The sequence below is a fragment of the Tasmannia lanceolata genome, unplaced genomic scaffold (genome assembly GCF_043159265.1).
Source record: "Tasmannia lanceolata isolate RefF3 unplaced genomic scaffold, GAP_Taslan_0.1 ptg000025l, whole genome shotgun sequence".
Taxonomy (NCBI): Eukaryota; Viridiplantae; Streptophyta; class Magnoliopsida; order Canellales; family Winteraceae; genus Tasmannia; species Tasmannia lanceolata.
In genome coordinates this window covers 7549832-7575659 of record NW_027518702.1, presented here as the reverse complement: position 1 = coordinate 7575659, position 25828 = coordinate 7549832, and the positions used below count along the sequence as shown (strand labels likewise).

At 38.4% G+C, this 25828-nt stretch overlaps 2 protein-coding genes across 2 annotated transcripts; both read right to left on the bottom strand.

Moving 5' to 3' along the window:
• Positions 1 to 7731: 7731 nt before the first annotated feature.
• LOC143858013 (putative jasmonic acid carboxyl methyltransferase 1) lies at positions 7732 to 10013 on the bottom strand. The gene is made up of 4 exons (XM_077368596.1): positions 9418 to 10013; positions 8914 to 9318; positions 8399 to 8665; positions 7732 to 8283 (listed from the first exon to the last, which is right to left on the bottom strand). Exons 1-4 carry the CDS (start codon positions 9490 to 9492, stop codon positions 7969 to 7971), a joined length of 1062 nt encoding a protein of 353 aa, XP_077224711.1. The 5' UTR covers positions 9493 to 10013; the 3' UTR covers positions 7732 to 7968.
• Positions 10014 to 12006: 1993 nt separating this feature from the next.
• Positions 12007 to 20197, bottom strand: LOC143858060 (putative jasmonic acid carboxyl methyltransferase 1). Its single transcript, XM_077368651.1, has 4 exons — positions 20059 to 20197; positions 18103 to 18507; positions 12574 to 12846; positions 12007 to 12412 (listed from the first exon to the last, which is right to left on the bottom strand). The coding sequence occupies exons 1-4, from the start codon at positions 20131 to 20133 to the stop codon at positions 12092 to 12094; spliced, it is 1074 nt and encodes a 357-aa protein (XP_077224766.1). The 5' UTR covers positions 20134 to 20197; the 3' UTR covers positions 12007 to 12091.
• Positions 20198 to 25828: the final 5631 nt, after the last annotated feature.

Genomic DNA, 25828 nt, shown 5'->3' with positions numbered 1-25828 from the left:
TTTATTTATTTATTTCATTGTCGACCACGTGAATTTATGCCATGTCGATTTAGATGCATTAATTATTTAGTTTGGACTGAATAATTATCTATATATTCTAACATCAGGAACCATAATTATCTAAAGATGGGGTACCAAGTCCAAAAAAATTATTTAACAATGCTCACCAGTGAGAACTTATCTATTATAAAATTAGAAAGTTAGGTTAGATGGGACTCCTTTTGATAACCTTGATCAAGATATTCTTTATTTGTTCTTATCCTAAGAGTTAAGTGTTAATAAGAGTTTTCGTGAGTCCGTCCCAAACTTTTACTTACTAGCCCCCAACTTTGACGTAATTGAGCCCAATTCTAACAGTTTTTACGGAATAGATTGTTTTCTAGAAAACGTACAAGAGTTGATTTGTTCTTATATATCTTTCTTTATTTGTTCTTATCCTAAGAGTTAAAGTGTTATTAAGAGTTTTGGTGAGTCTACAGCAAATTTTCCCAGCCGTCCCACACTTTTACCTAGTAGCCCCCAACTTTGACCTAATTGAGCCCAATTCTAAAAGTTTTAACGGAATAGATTGTTTTCACCGATTTTTTGTAGTGGTAAAACTTTATATTTACCTTTGGGTAACTGATATTTCTCAAAACAAATAACTAAGATAAAGAAGTTTCAATGGTTTCTTACCATTCAAGGTTACAACAGTTCTTTTCGAGTGCGCGACTAAAATGCATTAAACGGTAAAAATGGCATGCATTTTGTTCTTATGTATCTTCTTTAAGAGTTGAAGTGTTATTAAGAGTTTTGGTGATTCTACAACAAATTTTCCCAGCCGTCCCAAACTTATATCTAGCAGCCCCCAACTTTGACCTAATTGAGCCCAATTCTAACAGTTTTTACGGAATAGATTGTTTTGACCGGTTTTTTGTAGTGGTAAAATTTTATAGGGAAAATTCTCAAAAAAATGTGATTTTTATCTGGAAATCTGAAAAAAGGGTGAGGTTGGCTAATTTCTCAAGAAGGCGTGAAACGCATCACAAGGATTGTTTTAGGACCAAAATGCCCTTGTGTTGGTTTTCCCCCAAGAAAATAAGTAACGGATCCCAATGCATTTCACCTAACATTTTGACATTTTTACCTTTTTCTGCCCCATGCCAAAATGAAACTCCATTGTCTAGGAAATGTAAAAATCCATTCAAATTCCATTGCAGAGAGGTGACAGTCCCTTTTCCTAAAATCAAGATTTTATAGGATCTCTTTATTTTTCTTTGGCTGTGAAACCTAAGCTTATCTTCTAGGTCCATTGTGATACAATTGCATAGTTTTAACATGTTCCTTACAATACTATGATGTATTGTCATCATCTTGTGTATTTATTAGGGATTTGTTATGATTTTGTTAGGCATTTGTTATTGTCATCATCCTTTTTATAATGCTATGGTGTATTGTCATAATCTCTCTATCTCTTTATTGCCCTCTATGTTTCTATTTAGAGTAAACCTGGATGACAATCATGTCTATACAATTACAACCACTATTTAAATGTGTAGAAGCAATATTTTGTTCTTAGAACCACTGTTGATATCTGGGAACCAATATTTAAACACTCAGAAGCACCACTTATACCTAGGAACCACTATTTACCACTGTGTAGGGGTTCTGAGGTATAAGTAGTGGTTCCAAGGTATAAATAGTGGTTCCAAAATAGAGATATTGCTTTACACAATATAATAGTATTTCAGAGGGTGCCAAAATTGCAATGAATGAACAATGGGTTAAATAGTTGTCTAAACAATCAGATCTTATGGTGGTTCATAGTTTAGATGGCCTAATACTTGTTCCGAGAGTTTAAATTGTAAGATTGAAAAGTTAAGGAGTCAAAACCACTATAATAAGTGAGAATGATTGTATTTATAGGATTTTAACCACTCAGAAGCACTCATTATACCTATGAACCACTATTTACTACTATATAGTGGTTCCGATGTATAAATAGTGGTTCCAAGGTATTAATAGTTGTTCCAGAGTAGAAATATTGCTTCACGCAATCTAATAGTACTTCATTGGGTGTCAATCTTGCAATGAATTATGTAGTGGTTCCTAGGAAACTAATTATACCTAGGAACCGGTATTTACCATTATGTAGTGGTTCTGAGGTATAAATAGTGGTTCCATAGTAGAAATATTACTTCATTAGGTGTCAATGTTGCAATGAATTTATGAACAATGAGTTAAATAAGTGTCTAAACAGTCAGATCTTATGGTGGTTCATAGTTAAGATGGCCTAATACTTGTTCGGAGAGTTTAAATTATGATTACAAGAAGTTATGCAGTCAAAACCACTATAAAAAGTGAGAATTGCTATATTTATAGGATTTCAATTACCTAGGAACAATTAATTATACCTATGAACCATTATTTACCATTAGGTAGTGGTTCCAAGGTATAAATAGTAGTTCCAAGGTATAAATAGCGGATCTAAGGTATAAATAGTGGTTCCAAGGTTTAAATAGTGGTTCCAAGGTTTAAATATTGCGTCACCCAATCTAATAGTATTTTATTGGGAGTGAAAGTTGTCATGAATTTATGTACAGTTGTAAAATATTAACTTAAACCCTCAGATGTTATGGTGGAGGGAGGGGAGTGGAGGGATTTAGGGTTTGGGGAGTAAATGCACGGTTGTAATGGGAGGGGAGGTGTGGAAGTGGTCTTTATGGGGAGTGGTTTCCGCAAATGACGTTTGGTTTTAAAAGAAAATCGCCAAAAACAGGTCAACCTGCAGGTCGACCTTATCATATGTCTTAAACCTGTCTGACAGGATGGTGAAAAGGTCGACTAGTTTTTTTGCTATTTTTTTTACGTTCTTCTTCCCCATGATGACAATAACAAATGCCTAACAAAATCATAACAAATAAACAAGATGATGGCAATACACCATATCATTGTAAGGAACTTGTTAAACCTATGCAAAATGTTTCGCAATGGACCTACCTGAGAAGCTTAGCTTTGATAGTCAAAGAAAAATTAAGAGATCTAATAAAATCTAGATTTTAGGAGATGGGAGTTTCACCTCTGCAATGGATTTTCAATGGATTTTTACAACAGAGAATGGAGTTTCATTTTGGCATGGGGAAGAAGAAGGTAAAAAGGTAAAAATGTTAGGTGAAATACATTGGGATCCGTTGCTTACTTTCTTAGAGGGAAAACCAACACAAAGGCATTTTTGTCCTCAAACACTTCTTGGGATGCGTTTGACCCTTTTTTGAGAAATTAGCCAACTCCACCTTTTTTTGAGAATTTCATATAAAAAACACATTTTTTTGAGAATTTTCCCAAATTTATATTTACCTTTGGGTAACTTACATTTCTCAAAACAAATAACTAAAATGAAGAAGTTTCAATGGGTTTTTACCATTCAAGGTGACTAACACTTCTTTCGAGTGGGTGACTAAAATGCATTAAACGGTAAAAATGGAATGCATTTTGGTCGACACTTGAAATCAACTAATAATGTGTCATCCACCAGTCATTTCAGATTAAGACACCGTCCCAATTGTGAACTTGCATTGGGGACATATTTACAAGGGCCCGTTTGGATGCTGAGAAGATTTTGATTTGGATTTCTCACATTTGCAGCCCTTTTTGCATTGTAATTTGGATCGGATCAAATTTTGGATTTCTAATTCAGCAGCTGACAATGAAAAAAAATTAGATTTCTAAATTTGCTGTGAAAATAGGAAATTGGAATTCCTGGCAGTTTCCTTCACCCTCTTTGCTCCTCAACCTCTCCCCTCCACTAGGAAGTACCCCCTTCTCTTTCTGTCTCCCTCTACATGAGCTGCCGGATCTATTCATTTTGTATTCAAAACTCAATTCCAAATCCAAATACAAAATGGGATGTATCCAAATGGGCCCTTAGGGAAATGATTTCAATACAATCATGTTTTGATGCGTGCCCACTATAGCTTGTCGTTTAGTATTTAATTGGCTTGTAAGTGCTTTTTGAAATAGTAATAACATTTTATAGATCTTTCGAATACTAAAAGAGTTAAAGTATAAAATATTAAATAACACCATCTCCATTAGCTTAAGCTTTTGGCGTAACTGGTTGTTTCATATGGTATCAGAGTTGAAGGTCCCGAGTTCAAACCTCCTCGATAGCAAAAATCCACACCATCTACAAACTTAAGCTTTTGGAGTTACTGGTTGTTTCACAAGCGCATGTATTAAAACTTATTCGTGCTAAAATCATTTCCCTTCTTTAAATGGCAAAGGTATCTTGGGGAAAACAGGATTTTAGGGGATTGTGGGGTATTTTGGTAAGTTTAAGAAGGAAAAATGTCTAATTTGGTGATTTTGGATTTTTGAAGTAGGATAGCATCCTAATTCGTGTATAGAACTGATTTAGGTCGAGCATTTAGTCATATCTCTATCGGTATTGTTGGATTGTTCTGTTGAAATTCACAATCGGGAGCGTAATTGCCTGCGATTAGGGGTGGCAAAATATGCCGAAACCGAAATCGATTCAAATTTTCGGTTTGGGGGTCAAACCGAACCGAAACCGAACCGAAAATTCGGTATCGGTTTGGTTAAACCAGACCGATTCAAATTTCTGTTCGGTAGAACCAAATCGATTCAAATATCGGTTCGGTTCGGTTCAGTTTGGGGGTCAAACCGAACCGTTGCCACCTCTACCTACGATTCTGGGAAGGGAAATGAAATATTTGCATCGTTTTCTTACTTTGGACAGCCCCCTCTAGTATAAAAAAGTGGTTATAAGTTAGTGTTGCAACTCGGGTCGGGTCGGGTCGGGTCAGGTCGAGTTTGGTTAGGGTTGAGTTTTCCCAACCCGGCCGGTTGAGTTCGGGTCGGGTTCAGGTTGAGGGCTTGGGCGACCCGAACCGAGTTAAACCCGACATTTTTTTTCGATATTCTTTGGGGTTTTTACAAAAGGAGTCTCTAAGTATGGTACATCTGCATAAAGAGTCTTCTGGTTTGCAAATTTGCAATTCAACGTGGTCACATTGTGCAAATCACGTTGGTTTTGGCAGTACACAAACCGCAGTCCATTTTAGATCATAAAAAGATGAAAATACCCTTAATTTGCCCAAAAAAATCTTCTCCATGGGATGATCTAACATTCTAATCCATAGAGGTTTCTATATTGTGCCATCCATTTTAAACCTCTACAAATCGGAGGGTTAGATAATTCTATGAAGAATATTTTCTGGCAACACCCTATCAGCTGTGTCAAGGCTCAACAAATGAATGGTTTGGATCACCCAATTAATGTGGGACCCACTCTATTCTTGAGTTCGACTGCCCACCGTATAATTTCAAATTTATTTGATTTACCAAAAACTAATACGACCAGAGAGTAAGACTTGGAGACGCAAAGAGAGAGAAGGAAAGTGCTTAGTCATTCACGGCAAGGTCACACCAATCTTCATTTCTAAACCTGCCCGGAGATAGGTATGTAGAGGCTTTTAGTTTTATTATTTTATTTTTGTTTTGATCTTACAATCCTAAACCCTTGATTTTAGTAGGGTCTAATGCTTTGAGCTTTCCATGTTTTGTTAAAAAAGGAAAAGCATGTGCACCGTAGATTTCAAAAAGTACTAATGACCACACTCTACGATGATCCAAATCATCCATGTGATGGGACACAACGTAAGCAGGTAGTGACTTGTGCCCAAAGAAACATTTCTATATATAGGATGATCCTAGCCCTCTAATCTACAGAAGTTTCTATAATATACAGTTCCTCTATAGATCGGAGGGTTGGCATCCTATAGAAATGACTTTTTGGGCACAACCTGCTTATGTTGTGTCCCATCATATTGATGGTTTGGATCATCCTATAGTGTGGTCCGTACAGTACTTTTTGAAAAATCGGGACTCTAAGGGCTTACACCATATAAAAACTCATTTCCAAACCGAGTTTCATTTTAGAATATTTTCCAATTTAATTTGTGGCCATGCACAGGTCAAGAGTTTAACGCAAGCCGGCCGTCCGGCCAATAAATCTTGCCGTTTACGAAATCATAGTTAAAGAACAGAATGTCATTTCCTCGCATTAATTGATAAGAGGAGCCAAAATAAATAATTGGCTGCCAATATCAAAACGAGGGAGTGTGAAAACCCACTCCCTAGAATAAATCCAAGCACCTACCAAAGCAATAATATTAACACTAAAAATAGTTTAATAATTTATGGGGATTTGCTGGGGACCACCGCATAAAGCAGTTCGGGACCGGCTCGAAAAAAAACACAGTATTATCATCAAGTTGCATGTTATTTAAACTTATAACATTACATATCCAAATCCAAAGAACCTTACGCAACAACGACTTCAGTAAAAAAAAAAAAAAAAAACATTAACAAATTTCAATAACATTTATAACCTAGTATTTGCTAGGGAATTTCCTTCAAAGGCAATTCCCGGCAGAATGTAGTGTCCTGGAGGGTCCCCAAAGATTTGGTCATTTGATCTCCTTATTTTTTGAAATGATTTGAAATTCCGAAGTTCTATAGAAAACTTTTGGAAAATCAAATCAAGATCCTCATCAGAACTAAATTTGACAAGGACTATAGAGTCGCCACCTAGGATTGGTCCTAGACCTTTAATTGACTCTGTGAAAGACTTAGGCCTAACCAAAATTTTAGGTTTGTACTAGGTTTGGTTTGTACTAGGTTATGCGAGTCGAAGGTGTTAGGCACTACTCCTGCCCAAGAAATCTTGGTCTTATGAATCAGATTTCGCAAAAGAATTCAAAGCTTTTCATTAGCTAGATATTCCTTCTAAAATTTCTTATAAAATTATTATTGTTTTATAATTTCGTACAGAATAGAAAAATGATTTTTTATGCCATTTTGAATTTTAAATATTCCCAGGAATACTGAATTTTCATACGTATTTAAAATTTTCGTACAAAAAAGTTCGTTCGAAAATTGTTAATTAATTCAAATGAAAGTCCAAAACTTCGGGAATTTTCATCCAATCTTCTGGGAAATTTAGAGATCCAACCTCTAAGTGGATTTCCATCAAATGTAGAGTAGCACCAGTGATGATCGGCATTTCACAAGGTTTAATTTGCATCCTAGCAAAACAACTTTGTGAAGGAGGTCTATTGCATACTTCGTTTGTGTAAGACGAAGGGAATTAGGATTGCGAGATACTTCAAGGCCAAGGAAAAACTCATATTTCCAAAATATTAGTATCAAATGTAGTTGGGGGCCAATTCATAAAGGCACTGAGTAAGCTTGGATTATCTCCTGAAAGTATAATATCATTGACGTACAGTAGAATATCATCGGCGTACAGCAGAATACAAATCGTGTTACCCTTAAAATGTCTCATGAAGAGAGAGGGATATGCCAAGCTCCCTTTAAATCCAAGGGAAAGAAGGAAGGACCTGAGAAGTTGGAACCATGCCCTTGGTACCTGTTTAAGGCCATAGATGGCTTTATAAAGTCTGCAGACACAATGAGGAAGTTTGGGATCTACAAACCCAGCTGGCTGTTTCATATAAACCTCTTCCTGAAGGAAACCATGTACAAACGCATTTCAGACATCCAATTGATGTAGTTGCCACCCCCGAGAAGCAATAGATAACATTGTACGTGCCTTTGGAGTAATTGGTTGTTTCACATGGTATCATAGCTATTTCTTCATAAAAGTTCTTTTGTTCAAAACCCAACAACTCCTTGATATTAAAAAAGAGGGGCCACATGTGCCACATGTATCACCAACCCAAAAAAGAGGGGCCACACGTGATTGATAGTGTAGAAGTACAAATGATTAAATAACATCAACTCTAAAAGCTCAAGCTTCTGGAGTAATTGGTTGTTTCACAATTACGACGTCTTTCCAAAAAGCATAAAATACTATAAAAAATATGGAAGCTGGATACAAAACATCAAAGTATAGAATTGCTGCAAATCATTTGCTCTCCTTAAGGCAGAGTTATATGTTGATTTTCATCCTTTTCTAGTCATAGAAAGGGCCAAATGATTTACTTTCTTATTTGATAGATGTTCATCAACTTTCTGTTCATATCTTCTAAACAAATCATCCATTATCACCGCTCCAAACTGATCAGCAAGCAGGGATTCTGTAACAGCTCTTATACACTTTGCACCATTCCTTCCACTTGTAAAGATATCAAATTCAATTATTTCAAGTCGATCAAGACTAGAGGATCCTTCTATCTCAACAATAGCCTCCAATTCATGAATTGAGGGTGCATAACATGGTATATTAAATGAATCCACTTTCTCCTGTTCAATCACTCCCTAAATTGGACAAACTTATCAGCAAAACATAAAAAATAATAATATGTCAAAATTTGATCATATTTAGAAGAGAAAGAGGGCGGTTTAAATGGTTATATTGCGATGTTGCCTCTACCTGTGAGACCATGTCATTGAGAGTTTGAGTCATAAGTTCCCATTGGGAATAACATTCTGGTGGATCCAAGCTTCCTCTGCCAGTAACTGTAAGGACCATACGCCCTCCGCCAATTACTTCTTCGGAGCGTGACTTAAGAAACAGATAGAAATCTCTCTGAAATTGCGCCAAGTATGCTCTAAACACGCTGGGAGGGCTTGTCTTTGCTATGTAAATATTGCCCTTGTTTAATGAGATACCCATTTCATTTTGAAGCCCTTGAGGAACCTGGAATATTTTAATGCTGAAATTAAGATTCACTTTAGAACATGACATGCTTACATGAAAATTTTCCTATATGACCTTTGAAGTTAGAATAAGTTTGAGTGTTCATAAATTTGCTGATTAAGACTCAAAATTAATTGTTATTGTAGGTCTATTAATCAGTTTTGGACACACAATCGGTTCTAAAAATCTGAAACAAATAGTGCCTAAATTTGCAGCAGACTGACAACTGAGTGGGTGAAAGTGCTGACCTGAGAGAGCCAGTGGAGACTATTAGAAGAATGAATGAAGTCTAGACTTTTGCTTGGGAAAAGCCTCCCATAAAAGGAACCAGCCACTCCTGCCATGAAACACTGCGCCAAACTGGCATGCTTCTCTTCCTTAAGCTTCTCATAGAAATCTGGTAGGTAACTGAAAAGGGTGTTAAAATCGTTCCCTGGAAGGTCATTCAAGAACATTTGGAACTCCGGCAGCGGATGGTTCAGCTGGCAACATTTCATCTCGATAGTATCTATAATATGAGATATCACAAAGAGGGTGTTGGGTCCTGAAGAACAACCCAAGTCTGCTATGCTCAACTTCTTAGGGTAGGACATACAATAAAGATCTAGTATTGCATCTTCTACTATGTGCATCTCCTTGGTTATGATCGTTCTCTATATATGGAAGAACAAAAAAATCATAATCAAATCATGTAGAACAAATCGTGTAGAAGAGAGAGAGAGAGAGAGAGAGAGAGAGAGAGAGAGAGAGACCTGCACTACTGAATTATTAGCATAGCTGGTATCTCCCACTCCCCCATTCATGTGAAGAACTTGTTGCACTTCCATGGCTCTCGTTTAATGGCATCTGTCAAATAGACAAGATAGATCACACCTTATATTTCCCTCCTGTGTCAATAGCCTTGAAGTATGATTTATAAAGGGGGAAATGTTTGAGATAAACAACGTGAATTGAGCTTTAGATGAGAAATTAACTGTATTTATTTATTTTGTTAATTTGTTGTCTTGAACTGATCAAAAGTTTAATGCATCTAAACAAACAAATTTTTTTTTTTCATTTCTTGGCAGTATTTGGTTGCCATTTCCATTTAGATGCATTTTTTATTTAGTTTAGATTGATGATCTCCTAATCTCGTTCTATATTTATTTCTGTTTGGTTGCAAGCATTTACTTCACAGAGTAGTGCTAGGGAATGTCATCAACAATATAGAGGGAGTGTAGAGAGAGGGAAGAGAGAGAAAGAGAAGATGCATCATTCCAATGAAATCGAAGCAATCATCACCAACAAAGTGATTTGAAAGTTCAACAAGGACATAGAGAACACTATGTGGACCAAACAAAGATGGAAAACCTTGGGCTGTGATTGGTGAGCGAAACAAGTAAAAAGGGAGGAACAAACAACACAATATGTGGATAACCCAAGAACAATAGCAAAGATTAATAGAGGGGTGGTGGCATGGATCCAACTTAGAAGATGTTAAATCAATCTTAAACCATGACAAATAGTCAAAGTTAGGTGGAGAGGATCTATCCTCATTGATGGTTGATATTGGAGTGCTAAAATAAACACATCAATATATCCAAGAAGATCATAAATTCTAAGCACCTAACAAAGCAATAATACTAACCATAAAAATAGTTTAATAATAATATAATAATAAAGACATCTAAAGTAATAATTAAGGAGCATGATCATCAAGTTGCGTGTTATTTAAGCATAGAATAATATTATGCCACCAAATCCAAAGAACATTTACATATTACGACAACAATGTCAGCATAAAAACAACAACAAATTACAATAACCTCAGATGCTTTCAAATGAATAGCCAAGCAGGCTTACTTTGAAATACCCCAAAACATTCCCTAAACGAAATCCGTCCCCCTCTTATGAAAGCGGGCATTTTTGTCTTTGAAGAGACCTTTATCATTAGGACTTCTTTTAGTGATGCAGGTGCCTCGCCCGATGACAAAGATCAACGGTCAAGATCGTCAGAACCTTGTTCAACGGTCAGATCAGAAGATATAAGATGGCATCTAGATCAATGGTCCACGTTGATTACTACTCTTCAATAGAGTCCTATTTTAGTTTGGATTTGTTTTAATTATTTTTAGATATTTTCTTTAATTGAGACGTCCAAGGTGAGAATGTATTTAGGGAGGTTTACTTTTACGTGGATTGAGTTAAGAGAATTTAGGAGTTTTACTTTTGGTAGGATTTTATTTGAGTAAAATTAGGAAGTAGTAGAGAAACTTTAGGATTCTAAAATTTGGCTTTCACTGTTGAACGTCCAAGTAAGGAGATATCCTAGGGATTTGTTTTATTTCTTAATTATAGTGAAGTTATAGTTTATTTAGGATTCTTCTTTATGTTGGCCATAGAAAATCTAAATCTATAAAAGGCCATCCATTGTAATTGTTTTCAGATATCTAATTGTGAATAAAATTTTAGTTGCCTTTTGTTGTGTCCCGACGTGATAGCCACCCGCTGTTATCATTGAAAACAAGTCAACTGCTACTTGTTGTCACCCTTCGCAAGCCATCTGCTGCTTGCTTATCATTGTTGCCGCTCACCGGAGTAGAACAAGCAATCCGTTGCTTGTCTAGAGAAGAGGGAGCCATATGTTGCTTGCCTCTATCTATTTACAAGGTATGTTTTACACTTTCCCTTGGCTGCCACTACCCCTAGTCGTTGTCTTGTTTTGACAGACCATAGAACCTTTAGCCTTGCAGCCAATCGAACCACCGACCATCACTTTCCATCCTTCAATTCCGTCCTTCAACTGACAAGTGACAACCTATCTACGCACATATTTCAATCAACCACCTACATTGAAGCCTACATTCCTCTGAAAACCTGTCCCTATTTTAGAAGTGGAGAAACCAATTTCTACATAACCATCGCAAAAAACATTTATAACGATGGCTATGTAGAAATTGGTGACTCAACAACAAAGCCTAGGAGGCCGGAAAAGATTGGAAATCTGACATCTACTGCAAATGGTGCGTGTTTTCACCATTACATTGCAAAAGGGAAGTGATAAATCCACCCCTTATTTTTTATTACTTGGGACACCCGGCAAAAGAGTATCAATGACTATAGAGGGGCTGATGTACTTCATGCCAGAAGGATTCAATGGGGCTGATTGCCGCGTACACTGCTGCTGGGTGTCCCAAGTAATCAAAAGGGGCGGATATATATATATATATATATATATATATATATATATCACTTCCCAAATTAAAATATCACATGTTTTGTCAAAGTTAATCGCCCAAGATCTGATTCTAAGTACGTCCTAATAGAATGCTAAAACATCTTTCTAGAATACTAGCCACGAAGCATAAAATGCTATTGAAATATGGAAGCAGGATACAAAGCTTCAAAATACAGAACTATTACATATCATTTGTTATAGGTTGATTTTCATTCTTTTCTAGTCATAGAAAGAACCAAATTGATAATGATTGCTTTCTCATTTGATAGATACACATCAACATTATGTTCATATCTTCGGAACAGGTCATCCAGTATCCCGGCTCCAAACTGATCAGCTAGCATAGATTCTGTAATAGCTCTTATCAACTTTGCAACGTTCTGCCCACTTGTGAAGTTCACAATTTCAATTACTTCATGTCGATCAAGACTAAAGGATCCTTCTCTGTTAACAATAGCCTCTAGTTCTTGAATTGAAGGAGCATAGAAGGGTAGATTAAATGAATCCACTTTATCCTGTTCAATCACTCCCTAAATTGGACAAACTTATCATTAAAGCATAAAAACCAATAACATAAGAAACTGTAAACTGTTTTTGAAAAAAGAGGGGGGAGGGGGCGGGGGGGGGAGAGCGGGGGAGTGGGGAGGGGAGAATGCGGGCTTTGAAAGGTTACAATGTGATGTTTCCCTACCTGTGAGACCATGTCATTGAGAGTTTGAGCCAACAGTTCCCAGTGGAAAAAACATTCTTTAATAGATGGATCCGAGCTTCTTCCGGTACAAAGTGTAAGGACCATTCGCCCTCCACCAATTACTTCTTCGGAACGTGACTTTAGGAACAAATAGAAATCTCTCTGAAATTGCGCTAAGTATGCTTTAAACACGCTGGGAGGGCTTGTCTTCCCTATGTAAATTTTTCCCTTGTTTAATGAGATGCCCATTTCGTTTTGAAGCCCTTGAGGAACCTGGCATACTTTCATGCTTCAATTAGGATTTACTTTAAGACACAACATGTAGTGTGTGTGTGTATATATATATATATATATATGACAAAAGTGTAGCTACACATACGTGTAGCTAACTTAGCTACACCGACGCCTTAAAATACAGTGGACCCCACATTGTTTGGGCGATGCAAACCATTCATTTGATGGGCCCTCACATAGATAGGGTGTGCCCAAAAAATCAGCTCCATAGGATCATCCCAACCCTACAATTTGTGGAGGAAAAAATGGACGTGTAAAAACCTTCACAAATATGTCCATTTTTTCCTCCACAGTTTGAAGGGTTGGGATGATCCTATGGAGCTGAATTTTTTGGCACAGCCTATCAATGTGAGGGTCTATCAGATGAATGGTTTGGATCACCCAAACAATATGGGCCCACTGTATTTTAAGCTGTCGGTGTAGCTACACCTCTCTCTCTCTCTCTCTGTATATATATGAGAAAAGTGTTTCTAAGCACGTGCTTAGGGAGCTCTCTAAGCACAAGTAGCTTAAAAAGCCACCGATTGGTTCGTATGGCGGCTCCACCTCTACAGGGTCCACAAAAAGCGACCAATCGGTGGCTTTTTAAGCCACTTGTTCTTAGGGAGCTCCCTAAGCACGTGCTTAGAAACACTTTTCTCTCTCTCTCTCTCTCTCTATATATATATATATATATATATATATATATATATATATAGAGAGAGAGAGAGAGAGAGAGAGTTAAGTAGACTTGGCAAATGCGACCCGTGCTCGTGGGTGGACCCGACCCACCCGCAAATTTGCGGGCACGGGTCTAAGTTTTAGTGACCCGTAAAAACTGACCCGCGGGTGACCCAACCCGCAAAAACACGAGTCAGGTCGGGTCAACCTGCGGGTCATTTGGCTTTTTTAAGGGTGGTGATTTTGTCATGCTAATCTAGTTAGATGACTTTTTTCTCTAATGCAAAGGATGCTGATTTTGTCATGCTAATCTATTTTTTAAGGGATTGATGCCTGAATAAGTTATGACTGGCACCATAGAATATAAATAGGTTGTTGCTAGCACCATAGGTTGATCCCAAGCCTTCTATGTGAATGTTAGAGGGTTGATCACTTGATCCTAACCCTCTATAGATCGGAGGGTTTGGATCAACCTATTGAAATGATGTTTGGGGCACAACCTATTTAGGCTGTGGGCCATCTAATGGACGGTTTGGATCATCCCACGGTGCCGGCCATACTGCCCTCATCAAAATCCAGTGATAACATTTCCCAAAATAAACGACTGTTTGAATTTGCGGGTGAACCGCGGGTTGACCCGACCCACCCACGGGCCTCGCGGGTCGCCTAAATCCTGACCCTAAAAAATGCGGGTCATTTCCTGACCCGACCTGTGTGACCCGCACCCGCATCACTCACGCGTTGACCCGGCCCGGCCCACCCGTTTGCTAGGTCTAGAGTTAAGTGAAGCTACACATACGTGTAGCTAAGTTAGCTACACCGACGACTTAAAATACAGTGGGCCCACATTGTTTGGGTGATGCATACCATTCATTTCATATATAGGCCCTCACATTGATAGGGTGTGCCCAAAAAATCAGCTCCATTGGATGATCCCAGCCCTTCAAATTGTGGAGGAAAAAATGGACAGATTTGTGAAGGTTTTTAGACGTCCATTTTTGCCTCCACAAATCGTAGTGTTGGGATAATCCTATGGAGCTGATTTTGTGGGCACACCCTATCTATGTGAGGGCACATCAAATGAATGGTTTGCATCACCCAAAAAATGTGGGGCCCACTGTATTTTAAGCCTTCGGTGTAGCTAACTTAGCTACACGTATGTGTAGCTACACTTTTCTCATATATATATATATATATATATATATATATATATATATATATATATATATAGAGAGAGAGAGAGAGATGAAAGTGTTTCTAGTCTGCCGACTAGAGATCATTCTCTAGTCCGGCGAGCAAAAAACATGGGTCCCACCTTATTTGGGTGATGCAAAGCATTCATTTGATGGGCCCTGACATAGAGAGGGTGTCCACAAAAAATCAGCTCCATAGGATCATCCCAACCCTGTGATTTGTGGAGCTTAAAATGGACGGCTATAAATCGGCACAAGTCTGTCCATTTTTTAGCTCCACAAATGGAAGGGTTAAGATGATCCTATGAAGCTGATTTTTTGTGGACACCCTATCTATGATGGGACCTATCAAATGAATGCTTTAGATCACCACAAAAAATGTGAGACCCAAGTGTTTTTGGTCGCAGGACTAGAGAATGATCTCTAGTCGACAGACTTGAAACACTTCTCTCTCTCTCTCTCTCTCTCTCTCTCTCTCTCTCTCACACACACACACACACACACACACACACACACACACACACATATAAGGTAAAGGATTGTGCGCTCGAGCGCACCTAAGCTTAGGTGCACTCGAGTGCCAAATCACATGGGTCTCACATTTTTTGTGCTGATCCAAACCATTCATTTGCAAGACCCCATCATAGATAGGGTGTGTACCAAAAATCAGGTCTATTGAATCATCCTAACCCCTCCAAAAGTGAAGGGAAAAAATGGGCAGATTTGTGGACAAACAGAGTCTGTCCATTTTGACCTCCACAAATGGATGGGTTAGGATGATCCTATGGAGCTAATTTTTGGTACATACCCCATCTATGTAAGGGCCTTTCAAATGAATGCTTTGGATCATCCTAACAAAGGGTTTCTGCGCTCGAGTTCAAAAACAGGGTGGGCCCACATTGTTGGGGGGATCCATATCATTCATTTGGAAGGCCCTTTCATGGATAGGGTGTCCACCAAAAATCAGCTCCATTGGATCACCTTATGGTGTTCATTTGTGGGGTGAAAAAAAAGGGCAGATTAGTGGACAAACAGTATCTGTCTATTTTCACCCCCACAAATGGACACCCTATGATGATCCAATGAAGCTGATTTTTGGTACACACCCCATCCATGATGGGGCCCTTCAAATGAATGCTTAGGATCACCCCAACAATGAGGTCCCATTTAGGGGTGTAAACGGATCGAATTCGAATTAGATATTGCTATATCCGAATTCGAATTCGTTTACAATATTCAGTATCCGTATCCGTATCCGAATTCGATGGATAATTATTATTTGTTACCGAATTCGCATCCAACGGATATTATTCGAATTCGGATATTATCCGGATTCAAATCCGAATACGAATTCATATCCGAATGTCTGAATTCATATCCGAATTCGAATAAATCATATCCGAATGTCCGAATTCGTATCCGAATACTTATTGCTCAAACATTTCACCAACACAGAAAGAGTTAAGAGTATTACCTGAATACTTGAAATTAACAAGAGGGAGCCGATTGGAGAACAGATCTTGGTTTTGATGAGATCAACGAAGAAGATGACCAAGCTCCACTCCAACAACTTTCGGATCTAGGTTGATAGTAAGTAGATTCGACCCAAAATGCCCTAGATCTAAGGTCTGATGGTGGAGATGAAGTTAGAAGATGAGAATGGAGAGAGCTGATGGTGGAGGAAATGGTAGCAGGAATAGAGGTGGTTTTCAAAGAGGAGTAGAAGTAGGGTTTGATGGTAGTAGTAATGGAGATTAAGCAATCGGAGATGAAATCCGACGAGGGTTTTGATCTTGACGAAGGTGGAAGATGATGGAGATACCGGAGAAATGGGGTCTTTGCCGGATTTGATTGGAGTGATGGTGGCGATGGCTAGGAGAGGAAATGGAGGCTGAGATGGGTTTGGGATTAAAGCTCACAACAAGGAAGATAATGGGGATATGATGATGTGAGGAATAAAAGGGTTTAGCAACGAAGGAAATTAGGGGAAAATGATGGTGGAAAAGAAGGTGGAGATGATGGTGGGGCCGGAGCTCGAGTTGATCTGAGAAGAAGACCCAAATCTCTTCATACCCTCTCTCCCTTTGCTCTCATTTCTCGCCTGTTTCTGTTCTTTCTTCCCCAAAAAAAATAAGAACCCCCCTCTTTGAGCACCCTAATCGGTGGCATATGAAGGGCATTATATTTGCCCACCCTTTCTTCTTACTTGGACAGCCCCTGCTAGTGTATTTGAGAGTTGAGACTTGAGACTACTTTTTCACAACCAAGGGGTGGCTTGGGCAAGAAAAAAAATAGAAATGATATATTCGACCCTTTTTTTATCTGGGACAACCTCCATTTAGGATAAACCAATCCCCTATGTGCTATTAGAGATAGTGTGTTATGCCCTTTTCATCCTTTGGATAACTCCAAGATGGATAACTCACCCCTCTTTTCATTAGGAAAATAATATTCTCACTCACTTGGTTCGTCTTATTTGTCAAATTTCGTCTAATTCCTACAAGATTTTGCGAGGACCTTCCTGGGGTTACTAACAACTTCTCGGATGATTTGCACATACTAACATGCGTAATAAACTGGTACAAATTCGGGTTTTCTCCTCATTTGGGTTTACTTCGAGAATTTCAATTTCAAGGTTTCAATTCAACTTCGGAATTTTATTCGAATTTGATATTTAGGCTCCGGTCAAAATGGGGTGTCTACATATACGCGTACGGATATTCAGGATATTCGGATACAGATGCGGATACGGATTCGGATATACGGATCCGGATCCGGATATTCGGGATAAACGGATGTACTTCTCGGATTCGGATGTTAAACGGATCAGATGTACCCTTTACCAAATTCGTATCCGCTAAGAGCCGGATATCTCATAAACAGATTCGGATAATATCGGCTTGAAACAGATTCGTATAATATTCGCTTTAAACGGATTCGGATGTGGAGGGTAATCGGATTTTCGAATGTCCATTTATAGGCCTAGTCCCATTCTTGTTTCCTGCACTCAAGCGCAGCTAAGCTATCTGCGTTGGAACCCTTTTCTTACCCTGAACGGCCACTATATCTCGCCTATATATATATATATATATATATATATATATATACACACCTTGAACGGTCACTCAAAATTAAGAACCAATTGTGTGTCTATTGGACTCAAAATTATATATAGTCACTGTTTGTTTAGGATCTTGAGAACCGATTGTGAGTCCAAAACTGATTATTAGACTAAAAATTGAATGCTATCTTGAGTCCAATAATCAATTTGGGACTCACAGTCGGCTCTCAAAATCTGATTCAAACAATACCTAAATTTGTAGCCAAATGACAACTGAGTGCTGATGGGCGAAAGTGAGTGCTGATGGGCGAAAGTGCTGACCTGAGAGAGCCAATGGAGACTATTAGCAGAATGAATAAAATGTAGACTTTTGCTTGGGAAAAGCCTCCCATGAAAGGAACCAGCCACTCCTGCCACGAAACACTGCTCCAAATTGACATGCTTCTCTTCCTTAAGCTTCTCATAGAAATCTGATAGATAACTAAAAAGGTTGTTAAAATCATTCCCTAAAAGGTCATTCAAGAACATTTGGAATTCTGGCAATGGAATGTTCAACTGGTGGCATTTCTTCTTGATAGTATCTATAATATGAGATATCACAAAGAGGGTGTTGGGTCCCGAAGAACAACCCAAGTCTGCTATGCTCAACTTCTCAGGGAAGGATGTGCAATAAAGATCCAGTATTGCATCTTCTAGCATCGGCATTCCTTTGCTTATTATATTTCTCTATAAGAAAAGAAAAGAAAAAATATTAGAAGCACATCATGTAGAAGGCCATTGGAATGAATAGAGAGAGAGACTAGCATTCTTGGACCATGCTATTTTTGGATATATACACGCGCGCACACACACGCATGAGGAAGTGGTTTGTGAGCAGCTACTCAGATAAGCTTATCTGAACAGAGCTCATGAACCATGGGGGGGCCACATTTTGGGGGTGATCCTAATCATTCATTTGGAAGGCCCCATCATGGATGGGGTGTTACCAAAAATAAGCTCCATTGGAGGGAAAAACTGGGCAGATTTGTGGACAAACAATATCTGTCCATTTTCCCTCCTCAAATGGACACCCTAAGATGATCTAATATAGCTGATTTTTGGTACACATCCCATCCATGATGGGGCCTTCCAAATGTATGCTTAGGATCACCCCCAAAATGTGCCCCCCCTATGGTTTGTGAGCTCTGCTCAGATAAGCTTATCTGAGCTGCTCACAAACCATTTCCTCTCTCTCTCTATATATATATATATATATATATATATATATATATATATATATATAATGGGCCCCAACCGATCAAATCATGGTGTAAAATGGCGGGTCACACCTTATGTGTGGAGATCGAGGGACCAACCCCATCAAAACAAGAGTTAAAAATGATAGGCACCACCTGGGGCATGACAGCCTGTATAGGTTATACCGGCAGTTTTTGTTACTTTTACCGGAGGTCAAGACCGTAGGTAAAGCCCAATTTTCTTATAGGGATATATATCCGCTCCTTTTTTTTAACTTGGGACTGCCACCTGCAATGTATCTATGACCGTAGAGGGCCTAATTGCCACGGACACTGCTGGTGGCTGTCCCATGTTAAAAAAGGGACGAATTTGTCATTTCACTTATAGTGTCTTTGTTTCTTCCGCGTTATACTGGCAGTTTTTGTTACTTTACAGAGGTCAAGACCGCAGGTAAAACCCAGTTTTCTTGCACAGCCCACTAGGCCCGTTTCTTCCGATTCTTATTTTCATGCGTATAAGCATGAGATTTTGTGGAGTGAGTCGATTCCGCGGTTCCTCATCTACCCATTTTTGTCCAATAAAATCAGATGAAATGAGAAGCCTTGCCAAACACACCCTAACGTACTCTATAACAAAATAAAATAAAAAAGGAAGTGATATATCTGCCACTTTGATCAGTTGGTAGTACAAGCAGCAATGTATCAATGGCTGCAGATGGGCTGATGTACTTCATGTGGGAGGTGTGTTGATGCCTCCCCGGCTATGAAGTCAGTTTCCCATATGCCTACGATGGACACCCGCCGCCCCTTTCGATTACTTGGGACACCCAACAGAAGTGTACGTGGCAATCAACCCCATTGAATCTTTCTGTACATCAACCCCTCTGCAGTTGATACACTGCTGCTGGTTGTACCAGGTGATCAAAGGGGCGGATATATCACTTCCCATAGAAAAAATATCCTAATCAAATCATCTAGAAGACCATTGGATTGGAGAGAGAGAGAGAGAGAGAGAGAGAGAGAGAGAGAGAGAGAGAGAGACCTGCACTACTGAATTATTAGCATAGCTGGTATCTCCAACTCCCCCGTTCATGTGAAGAACTTGTTGCACTTCCATGGCTAGCTCTCTTTTAATGGCCTCTGTCAACTACAAGAGATACAACACACCTTATATTTCTCTCCTATATCAATGGATTTGAAGTAGCATTTATAATGGAGAGATTTTTGAGCTAAATCACGTGAATTGGGCTTTAGATGAGCTAAACCACTTGAATTTACCTTAACCACGTGAATTTAGCTTTAGAAGAGACATGAACTCTATTTTTTTTTTAATTTCAGTGTCGCCTCGAACTGGTCAAATTAAAGGAGAATTTTTTTTAATTACCTGGCAGTATTTAGTTGCCATGTTCATTTAGATGCATTATTTATTCAGTTATTAAGAGTTTTGGTGAGTCTACAGCAAATTTTCCCAGCCGTCCCAAACTTTTACCTAGTATCCCTCAACTTTGACCTAATTGAGCCCAATTCTAACAGGTTTTACGGAATGGATTGTTTTGACCGGTTTTTTGTAGTGGTAAAACTTTATATTTACCCTTGGGTAACTGATGTTTCTCAAAACAAATAACTAAAATGAAGAATATAAAAGATGAAAATACCCTTCATTCCAAAAAATCAAAACTTGTGGGTGACCTTTCATTTGTTGGACCCTGATGTAGATAAGGTTTGCCAAACAAAATTCTTCTCCATGGGATGATCCTAACCCTCCAATCTGTAGAGGTTTCTACATTATGCCGTCCATTTTAAACCTATACAAAACCTATACAAATCGGAGGGTTAGATCATTTTATAAAGAATATTTTCCAGCAACACCCTATCTGCAACAGGGCTCAACAAATGAATGGTTTGGAACTTTGGATCACTCAAATAATGTGGGACCCACTCTATTTTTGAGTTGCAGGTGCAAGCTCGACTCTCCACTGTATAATTTTAAATCTATTTGATTTACCAAATACTAAGACTTGGAGACGCGAAGACAGAGAAGGAAAGCGCTTAGTCATTTGAGCAAGGTCACACCAATCTTGATTTCTAGATTTGCCCGTAGATAGGTAAGTAGAGGCTTTTGGTTTTATTTGTTTTATTTATTTATTTGACGATCCTAAACCCTTGATTTTAGTAGGGTCTAATGCTTTGTCCATTTGGCCTATGAACATGACCATGTGAGTCGCCTTCTATTCGCCCACCAGATTTACCGTCTAAATTAAACACAAATCACGTTTCTATGTAGTTAGCACAAATGGTTGAACAGCTCGGATCATTTCATTTCAAGATATATGAGTTTCCAAGAACGGTACATCAAAAAGTACAGTACGACCCACTCCATAGGATGATCCAAATCGTCCAAAGTGTAAATAAGTTGTGCCCCAAAAATCATTTCCATAGGATGATCATCATAACCCTCCGATTTATGGAAGTTTCCATAATGTTCAATCCCTCTATAGATCGGACGGTTAAGATCATCCTATGAAAATGATTTTTGGGGCACAACCAATTTACATTGTAGCCCAACCAATGGATGATTTGAATCAACCTACGGAATGGGAATGGGACGTACCGTATTTTAAAATATACGTGTTTGAACGGCCGCACATTATATAATTTCTCATTATCACAGTACCAAAACTATACAAAGAGGTTTTTTTTCTTACTTTTAACAAATAAAGGGTATTCTTATCTATCTTAGAATTAAAAATACCACCACCGTGTATTCTGTGAAGGGTTTTCCACGTGACCTGATTTGCAAAATATTGCCACATGACATGACTTGATTTGCAAATTAGCAAGTAATGAGACTCTTCTTGCAAACAGTTCATAGTTGGAGTCTATTTTTGCAAAAAAAAAAAAAAAAAAAAAACCCAATTTGCTTTTAAGCTAAAAAGCTTGGGTTAGGTTGGGTTGGGTTGAACTCGGGTAAGTCAGGTTCAAGTTGAGTAAATGGTTCCTCAGGTCGGGTTGGGGTTGGCCTCAACCCAACCCAACCCAACCGGACCCAAGTTGCACTCCTATTAGAAGTACACTGGATGTGGTTGGTTGTCCCGGAGAAATTATATGGTGTAAGGCCTTATGACAATAAGGCTTTTGTACGGTGGAAGTACCACCCTTGACATTTGATCCAACAGCAGCTCCTCAAAAAGTGAGCTGCTGTTGGACCAAATATCAAGGGCGGTACCCCTACCGTATTGTTGTAAGGCCTTACACCATATAAAATCTCAAAGAAACAAGGATGTCCTTTCTAACACGTGGCAATCCATATTTTTCAAAAACAATTGAAATTGATATCCACACACCCGCCTTTTCACTAATTGATATCCACCTCGCCAACCAAAAGTTCTTGGAAGTTTTGGATCTCTTAACCCAATATAAAATCCTAACATTATGAAATGGGTTTTGACTTTCTATTCAACTCTAAAAAAAAAAAAAAAAGTGACTGATATTTGCACTACCATATCTTGATAATGAGGCAAAATCATATTGTCTTTTCCATTTCAATAGGCTGCTAGGAGCTTTTTGGGAAGGGAAGTGATATATCCGCCCCTTTTGATTACTAAGGACACAAAGAGCTATTTTATCAATGACTAAAGTGGGACTGATGTACTTGACGTCAAAAGAATTCAATGGGCCTGATTGCCACGTACAGTGGCATTGGGTTGCCCTAGTAATCAAAAGGGGCGGATATATGACTTCCCTTTCAGGAATTGTAATAGCTTTGAGAGCTTGTTAGTAATAAAAGACAAGATGCATGTGTCATTGCCAAAACACGGTAGTGGGACTATCAGTCTCCTTAAAAAATATATAAATATTAGATGGGAAATGATATCAGCACCCACCATGTTTTAATAATTGCACAGTGTTCATGTGGCCGGAGATAGAGAGTGCCCATGGTGGATTATAATATTTATACGCAATTTTTTCTTATTGTAGGTAAGCTGGGATTAATCTCCCACCTATACAAAATGTTAGCCTTCTTTGTGTACATATAATTTTAAATTTTAATAACCCTAGACTAAAATAGGGGTTAAACCGAACCGAAACCGAACAGTTGCCACCTCTACCTACGATTCTGGGAAGGGAAATGAAATATTTGCCTCGCTTTCTTACTTGGGACAGCCCCCTCTAGTATAAAAAAGTGGTTATAAGTTAGTGTTGCAACTCGGGTCGGGTTCAACCTGGAAAAAAAAAGGCTGGGCCGGGTTCGGGTCAGTTCGGTTCGGGTTGAGTTTTCCCGACCCAGGTTGAGTTGGGGTCGGGTTCAGGTTGAGGGCTTGGGCAACCCGAACCGAGTTAAACCCGACATTTTTTTTTCCGATATTCTTTGGGGTTTTTGCAAAAGTAGTCTCCAAGTATGGTACATCTGCATAAAGAGTCTTCTGGTTTGCAAATTTGCAATTCAACGTGGTGACATTGTGCAAATCACGTTGGTTTTGGCAGTACACAAACCGCAGTCCATCTTAGATCATAAAAAGATGAAAATACCCTTAATTCCAAAAAAGAAAACCAAGTTACAATGGGAGGGTTAGCTAATTCTATGAAGAATATTTTCTAGCAACACCCTATCAGCTGTGTCAAGGCTCAACAAATGAATGGTTTGGATCACCCAATTAATGTCGGACCCACTCTATTCTTGAGTTGCACATGCAAGCACGACTGCCCACCGTATAATTTCAAATTTATTTGATTTACCAAAAACTAATACGACAAGAGACTAAGACTTGGAGACGCAAAGAGAGAGAAGGAAAGTGCTTAGTCATTCACGGCAAGGTCACACCAATCTTCATTTCTAATCCTGCCCGGAGATAGGTATGTACAGGCTTTTGGTTTTATTATTTTATTTTTGTTTTGATCTTACAATCCTAAACCCTTGATTTTAGTAGGGTCTAATCTTTTGAGCTTTCCATGTTTTGTTAAAAAAGGAAAAGCATCTGTACCTTATTCTTGAGTTCGACTGCCCACCGTATAATTTCAAATTTATTTGATTTACCAAAAACTAATACGACCAGAGACTAAGACTTGGAGACGCAAAGAGAGAGAAGGAAAGTGCTTAGTCATTCACGGCAAGATCACACCAATCTTCATTTCTAAACCTGCCCGGAGATAGGTATGTAGAGGCTTTTGGTTTTATTATTTTATTTTTGTTTTGATCTTACAATCCTAAACCCTTGATTTTAGTAGGGTCTAATGTTTTGAGCTTTCCATGTTTTGTTAAAAAAGGAAAAGCATCTGCACCTTATTCTTGAGTTCGACTGCCCACCGTATAATTTCAAATTTATTTGATTTACCAAAAACTAATACGACCAGAAACTAAGACTTGGAGACGCAAAGAGAGAGAAGGAAAGTGCTTAGTCATTCACGGCAAGGTCACACCAATCTTCATTTCTAAACCTGCCCGGAGATAGGTATGTAGAGGCTTTTGGTTTTATTATTTTATTTTTGTTTTGATCTTACAATCCTAAACCCTTGATTTTAGTAGGGTCTAATGTTTTGAGCTTTCCATGTTTTGTTAAAAAAGGAAAAGCATGTGCACCTTATTCTTGAGTTCGACTGCCCACCGTATAATTTCAAATTTATTTGATTTACCAAAAACTAATACGACCAGAGACTAAGACTTGGGGACGCAAAGAGAGAGAAGGAAAGTGCTTAGTCATTCACGGCAAGGTCACACCAATCTTCATTTCTAAACCTGCCCGGAGATAGGTATGTAGAGGCTTTTGGTTTTATTATTTTATTTTTGTTTTGATCTTACAATCCTAAACCCTTGATTTTAGTAGGGTCTAATGTTTTGAGCTTTCCATGTTTTGTTAAAAAAGGAAAAGCATGTGCACCTTATTCTTGAGTTCGACTGCCCACCGTATAATTTCAAATTTATTTGATTTACCAAAAACTAATACGACCAGAGACTAAGACTTGGAGACGCAAAGAGAGAGAAGGAAAGTGCTTAGTCATTCACGGCAAGGTCACACCAATCTTCATTTCTAAACCTGCCCGGAGATAGGTATGTAGAGGCTTTTGGTTTTATTATTTTTTTTTTGTTTTGCTCTTACAATCCTAAACCCTTGATTTTAGTAGGGTCTAATGTTTTGAGCTTTCCATGTTTTGTTAAAAAAGGAAAAGCATGTGCACCTAATTCTTGAGTTCGACTGCCCACCGTATAATTTCAAATTTATTTGATTTACCAAAAACTAATATGACCAGAGACTAAGACTTGGAGACGCAAAGAGAGAGAAGGAAAGTGCTTAGTCATTCACGGCAAGGTCACACCAATCTTCATTTCTAAACCTGCCCGGAGATAGGTATGTAGAGGCTTTTGGTTTTATTATTTTATTTTTGTTTTGATCTTACAATCCTAAACCCTTGATTTTAGTAGGGTCTAATGTTTTGAGCTTTCCATGTTTTGTTAAAAAAGGAAAAGCATGTGCACCTTATTCTTGAGTTCGACTGCCCACCGTATAAAATCAAATTTATTTGATTTACCAAAAACTAATACGACCAGATACTAAGACTTGGAGACGCAAAGAGAGAGAAGGAAAGTGCTTAGTCATTCACGGCAAGGTCACACCAATCTTCATTTCTAAACCTGCCAGGAGATAGGTATGTAGAGGCTTTTGGTTTTATTATTTTATTTTTGTTTTGCTCTTACAATCCTAAACCCTTGATTTTAGTAGGGTCTAATGTTTTGAGCTTTCCATGTTTTGTTAAAAAAGGAAAAGCATGTGCACCTAATTCTTGAGTTCGACTGCCCACCGTATAATTTCAAATTT